The sequence below is a fragment of the Geospiza fortis genome, unplaced genomic scaffold (genome assembly GCF_000277835.1).
Source record: "Geospiza fortis unplaced genomic scaffold, GeoFor_1.0 scaffold173, whole genome shotgun sequence".
NCBI classification, from domain to species: domain Eukaryota; kingdom Metazoa; phylum Chordata; class Aves; order Passeriformes; family Thraupidae; genus Geospiza; species Geospiza fortis.
Genome location: NW_005054334.1, coordinates 440,731 through 446,934, shown reverse-complemented (window position 1 = coordinate 446,934; position 6,204 = coordinate 440,731). Strand labels below are relative to the sequence as shown.

Here is a 6,204-nt window from a genome sequence, read left to right as displayed (position 1 = left end):
ATATATATATATATATATATACACATACAAGTTCCAGAATACAGCATGTTTCTGGAAAAGAAAAGTTTTAAGAGTTGCAATAGAAACTAATAGAGAATTAAGCTGAACTTGTAAAGGACAAGGTATGGGGTTTTATTCACATGGGCTCTTCTTGACAGCAAAAGCTTCCTCACATATTACCAATTTGTTGATCTTCAATTCAACAAACAACAGTCAAATATAGTTATATTTGAAGAAGAGAGTTTTCTAGAACTGAATATATTTTTTCAGACAACTTTCCTTCATGCAATTTTCCCAGCTCTGAAATTATATTGCAACATACGTTACTGGCACATCTTTGTACTGTGGCTGCTGAGGCACACTGCTTCCTTCCAGAGGTGTCTGGGTCACAGTAGGCATAGATTTGTTCACAAGAACTTGCTTATTTTCTACTTTTTCACCTAAAGAGAACAAGAAAAAAAAGCACCATGAAAATGTATCTGACTGTGTCAGAAATACATTTTAAGCTTTAAAAAAAAAGGTGGAAGACAAACGGGAAGGAACATGCCCAAGAAGTATGTTCTGCTGTTTTACTAAATATTGAATGGTAAAGGAATCACTAAACCAGTTTTCTTTAGTAAACCAAAGCAGAACTGCTTGCATGCTGGGTGCACTATGAGAACAGCTATTCAACATACCCTGGGTCAAAAGTCTGCACAAAAGCATCTGAAGTCATATGCTCTAGGTATGGAGAAAATTAACAGGGAACACTTTGTCATAACTGAACTGACAAATTTTAGAAATTCACACCTGAATTTGGGGCAGCCCATCATTCCACAATGAGCTATGCAAAACTACTGTCAGTCTCCTTTTATTCTCGTATTTCTATTGATACTGATGTCATATATAGCTTCTCCCTGCTCCATTCCCTTATCCTCCCCTTTACATTGAAAACCAGATCAGGAGGATGTCCAATGATACAACTGCACACCAAGTATCTACCTCCCACCTCCTCCACTAAATTAACACTGATCTTCAGCCTGTGTCTCTTCTGTCCACATGAACTATCTCAAATAGGTTTTTACCTACATGCTGAGAACAGTCTCAGTCTGGAGTCCAGCCCAGTCCTATCTATCCTAACACTTCAGAAGATTCTTGCCTTTTTTTCTTAATTAACTTTGAAAGCTCCATTGTGATGTGTTAAGGAGCAAAATTGACCCAATTGTGTACTATAATGGAATTAAGTTTAATGCCCTTTAAAACACCTTTCTTACTAGATCTTAGCAGGTCTATTAAGTCATTTTCTAACTAAAGGATGACAGTATGGGAGGATTTTTCCTCAAATCTATTATCACTGGAAAGTTATACACCTTTCTTTACATTCCTATTTATTTGTCTTATCTCTCTACAAGCATCTTTCTAAAGTGTTAAAACCATAAGGTTTTACTTCCTCAAATAACTGCACTAATTGACATCTTGTTAGGAGATTTTGACACATGAAATCCAAATAATAAGGGGCCTATCTCTACCCTTAAGAAAACAACAGCATATGACAAGAGAAACAGAGAAAAACTACAGTATTAAAAGCTTGTCAGCTTGGGAATATAAGAATACAAATTCTAATGCTTCAGTAGATTCACATTATTAAAATCTCACTCTTCTACTTAAATATAAAGCTACTTTTTTCATGTACAAAAGTCCCCCCAATGATTGGTAACATGCTGCTTTCAGGAAGTAATTTTTTTTTAAATTTCCCATCACAATACTGTTGTCTTCAAGACAAAAATACTCCCAAGAGGCTAAGTATAACACAAGGTGCACAAGAAATACTGACAGAATACGAATTTCCACTTTGACTATGAACATGTCCTGAGTGAACATGCAATTTGACCTACCTGGAGAGCAGATACCATCAGCATCTAAAATCTCGTGGCGCCAGATGGGTTTACGGGTAGCTGCATCCAGCATCGGCCCCATCACTTTATCAAACGTCTGATTCGTGTATCGCTTCAGTGTACACTTGGCATTCTTGTACACAAGACACCTTCCAAAGCCTAGAATGGAATGCAAACTCATCTGCCTAGGAATTCAAAGATCCTTTATAACACATGACCAGGATAAAATCTGAGCTATGGAATATAAAATATTCTTTATTAGTTAGATTATTCATTGGCTTGAATATGCATAACGTTGTACACAGATACCTAGTGGTGCACAACTTAAACATCAGATCATGTACACTTTTTTTTTAGATGCTGGACTACAGTCCAACTCTGAACTGTGCTAATCTGCTTCTGTATCTCTGCACACATCACTTCTCTTGGAATCACTAAATCTCTTGAATAATTTTGGTGGTCTCCAAGAAGATGTAACATAGGACTGTAATAGGGTGAGAGGAACATCTCTTCCTTTCATGAGTTCTAAAAAACCTGAACTTTTACTCATGTTTGTGGCTGCATCAGCTAGTCTCCCAGGAAAGTACTGAGTGTTTAGTATAATCAACCCATTATCCTTTTTTTCCTCACCTGAAATTACACGTACTGTTATAAAATTAGTGGATTTTAGATGAGAAAAGTAGCATCTGTGGAATTTCTCTCTAAGTACAGTAACTAACCGTGATACTAAAGACTCTAATCACATTTAGAATTACAGAGAGCCAAGAACAAGGCTTGCTAATAATCCTGGGTTGTTTTAGCTCATTTGAAAGATGGTTGTGGCCACATACAGTACATCTATATCTTCAGATTATGTCAAGTAATTCCTGACATGCACCACAGCTCTCCCTGTAAATGTTACCAGTCTACCAGAAAAGAAAACATTCACTTTTAAATCATGCCTGTTGTTGTTTTAGAAAAGGACGCATAAATTAAATGCAGCAGACATTAATGCCAAAGATACATGTCTAGGAATACTATTACTGCTGCCTAGCAACTAGGAGGAAGGGCGTTTGGGGAGGCAGGGGAATAAAGTGATGGAAGAATCTAACTTTGGCCACCCAAAACTAAACCCAGCTTGGTCACTGCACTATGCCTACTTTTAAAGGAATTTATGGAGAAAAGTGAGAGAAGAGAGACTAAGTTTTCAGGCAACTCCCCTCCAGCCCTCAGCAGCATTGACATGAAGTGCTGAAGAAACGTGGAGAGAGTGAGACAAGCTAGATCTACACAAACATGGGTCTCTGTTAGTTAACCTTCCCTTTGGTACTTATGTACTTTTACTTAAAATACACTGCACCACAGAGTTGGTATAATTTTTTAAGTAAGCAGGTCATTAATTTAGCTCTGGATGAACACTAAATTATTTTGCTTTAGACAATACTATTATTTTCTCTCAGAAAGTAAGCAATACTGCTACTGCTCCCTCAGAACACCAAGCTCACAAAGACACAAACTGCCTCGGGTTCTATTCCTTTCCTAAATACATTCATAAATCTAATTTCATCTACCGCTTTTGTTACTGGTGGAAATAATGAAATCTCTTTGTTTGTAATGAACAAATGTTCAGGTAAACAACTAAAAAAGCAAGCCCAACAGAACAGATTAACTCATGCCTTATGTTTTCTCTAAGCTAAGTATTTACACCTTTTTTATTCGAGGTCAGAAGTTAGCCATTTTTTCTTATAATATCCAGATTCAGAATTTTATATGCATGTTGGCATCTTCACCACACTGTTGTCTGCCTGGAGTTACAATCACTAATCATACAGAAAACCAACAAAAGCATTCAAAACAGTTTGGGAATTCAATTTCTTAACTGAAGATCTAATGCTCATAACTGCAATAAAATTTACTACAGGATAACATTACGAGAAAACAAGTATATTAGAATATATTTTGGAACACACATTGGAGAAGGGGGGAAGAGTTGATGGATCTTTACCTCTGTCCAAAGAGGCTTTATTTAAGACAAGAGCATCTTCAATATCGTAGCCACTGTAGCTCATCACAGCAACTGTGGCATTCTGTCCAGCAGGGAGTTTCTCAAAATCTATCAGTTCTATTGTTTTTGTTTTTACCATTGGCTTTTGTGGATAGGCGAGGAGATACATCAGAGTATCTATCCTGTTTCTTTGATTATATCCAATAGTACCTGCATGTAAAAGAAAAAAAAAAAAGCAGTGAACATTAGTGAGTTTTCTAGGAATGTTTTGGCTAAAAAGTTACCAAAATGCCAATTAACTAAAATCACACAGAAATTCTTCAAGAAAAGAAGGGGAAAAATAATAATTCAAACCAAAAGAATTTTCTATTACTAATATATAAGTAGTTTCTTAATTTAAGCTCCCAGAAAGCATTATTAATTTTCTCTTGAACAGAAAAAACCTAAGCATCAATAGAAAAAGAAGAACAACAAAATAAATAAAAGCCACTTGAATAAATACAGATAAGATGATTTTTTCTAATTACAACACTGAATCCTGCAAGTATGAAGCGTTTGCTTTTATTGTTCTTATAGCCACTGGGTTTGGGTTTTTTTGTGGAGTTCAACTGGTGTTTCAGAGACCTGATCCAAAATTTCATGACAACTAACAGAAAGACTATCACTGAGTTCAAGAGAAACTGTGGATCAAGCTCTTCATCTTCAACAACATATTTCCTTCCTTTTTTGGGCAATAATTAGTTCAACAGCAGCCCGTGTTAGAATGGGACAAAGTATAAACGAAGCATACTGCTAGCAGCAGCCAAAAGTGATTTACTTTCTAGAATTAGAAGCATCACTGATAGAAAGACTACAGTAGAAGTCCACTTCTGCATTTGTCTTTCTACATGAAATTAATTTTAAATTTACAGTTCAGAATTCAACCCTTTGTAAAGACCTCCCAGCTTGAGACTGAAATTTTTGGCCCTGTCCCATCAGAATGCCAAAGTGTCTTCTGAAATCTGAGGAAAAAATAATTAAGACCCAGCAGGGAAACATAAACCGTTGTGTAGCAGAACAAAAGTTAAGGCAATCATATATTATTGGAGTTTGCTGTACCAGGACTCTGCTATGTCTCTAAGCAGTTAAGAAATTACAGTCTGAAAAGTTAACATTTTAAAGTTTTAAGTGTTAAACATTCTGCAGTACTTTGTCCTTAGGATGTAAGTCTTTCAAAACCTTTCCATTTTGTCCTGCAGTTTCAGAGCCTGGCTGCATTCTTGGAAAGGTCAAAGCAGTCCGTGCACAAGGAAGATTTCACATGGCCAAGAAGCACATCTGAACACAAACTTGCTCACTGGGGAGGTCAGCTTCACATTTTACACGCATCTACTTGCAACTCCTATTTATATGAAGTGTCTAGAAAACCAAACTCTAAAACGAGGCATTTCCTAAGACCTATCCTGTGCTTGGCACTAGGCTTACTTTCCTAAACCACAACAGGTCTACTCTTCCCAAGGACAGGAAGAGAGAGATAGCTCAACAGCTACTGTCTGAAAATTAACTGTTACAGCTGGCCTGGACTTTCTCAGGTTCTAGAAAGTAGATTCAATGACACAGGCACAGAATTTTCAAATTACAAGAAAAATCTGGTAGAGTTGACAGGCTTGTCTCTTGCTTTAAAGCAGCTGTTTTTCTGTCTTTTCCTGTATAAGGAAACAAATCCTCTTCGAACAGTATTTTTTGTCTCCAGTAAGACACAAGCTGGTAAGGCCTGGATTCCTCAAGACTGAAGACTTCCGCAGTCCCACCCTGCAAGCCCCCAGTATTTCTGAAATACCCTGAGATTTCACTTAGACATTGTTCCCATTGTACTTTTGACTCAACTCCCCTGATTTTCCCAGTATACAGATCAGAAAATATACTTCCAAATTACAAACTTAAGAGGTTTAGACCATTATTCCCCTCTGCATCTAGAATTTGTATGCTTTCAGGGTAGGTTGCAGTGAAGCTCAGCTTAAATGTTTCACAGATAGGTAGATTTTCCTGATGCTGAGAGAAATCTTTCCAAGAGAAAGTCATGCCAAACTTATCTTTCAAACTGCTTGCATTTTTTTTCTCCTCTGATATGCTTATACGCTACACCTGCTATGGTTCACCCGTTAAGGATGCTAAGATAAAACTGGTGGTCCAGACTTCATCCTATGTTTTACACTTTAAGGGTGTCCTTTACACTCCAGTAACAATCTGTGGAAGTCCCTATATATCAAAGATTTCAGATGACACTTTAACATATTTCAGGTAGCACAAATTATTTCTCTTCAGGTGTTTCACGTATTTCAAAACTGGCAATTTTATCAGCGGTTC

General features: G+C 36.9%; 1 protein-coding gene across 1 annotated transcript in view; it reads right to left on the bottom strand.

Annotated features, from left to right (window-relative positions):
* Positions 1–6,204, bottom strand: part of POLR3B (RNA polymerase III subunit B) — a 72,357-nt gene that overhangs the window by 23,675 nt on the left and 42,478 nt on the right. Inside the window, exons 20-22 of the mRNA XM_005421792.2 lie at positions 3,859–4,068; positions 1,875–2,033; positions 323–440 (exon numbers count right to left, since the gene is read on the bottom strand). Coding sequence (XP_005421849.1) covers positions 323–440; positions 1,875–2,033; positions 3,859–4,068 — 487 coding nt within the window. The remainder of the gene's footprint in view (positions 1–322; positions 441–1,874; positions 2,034–3,858; positions 4,069–6,204) is intronic.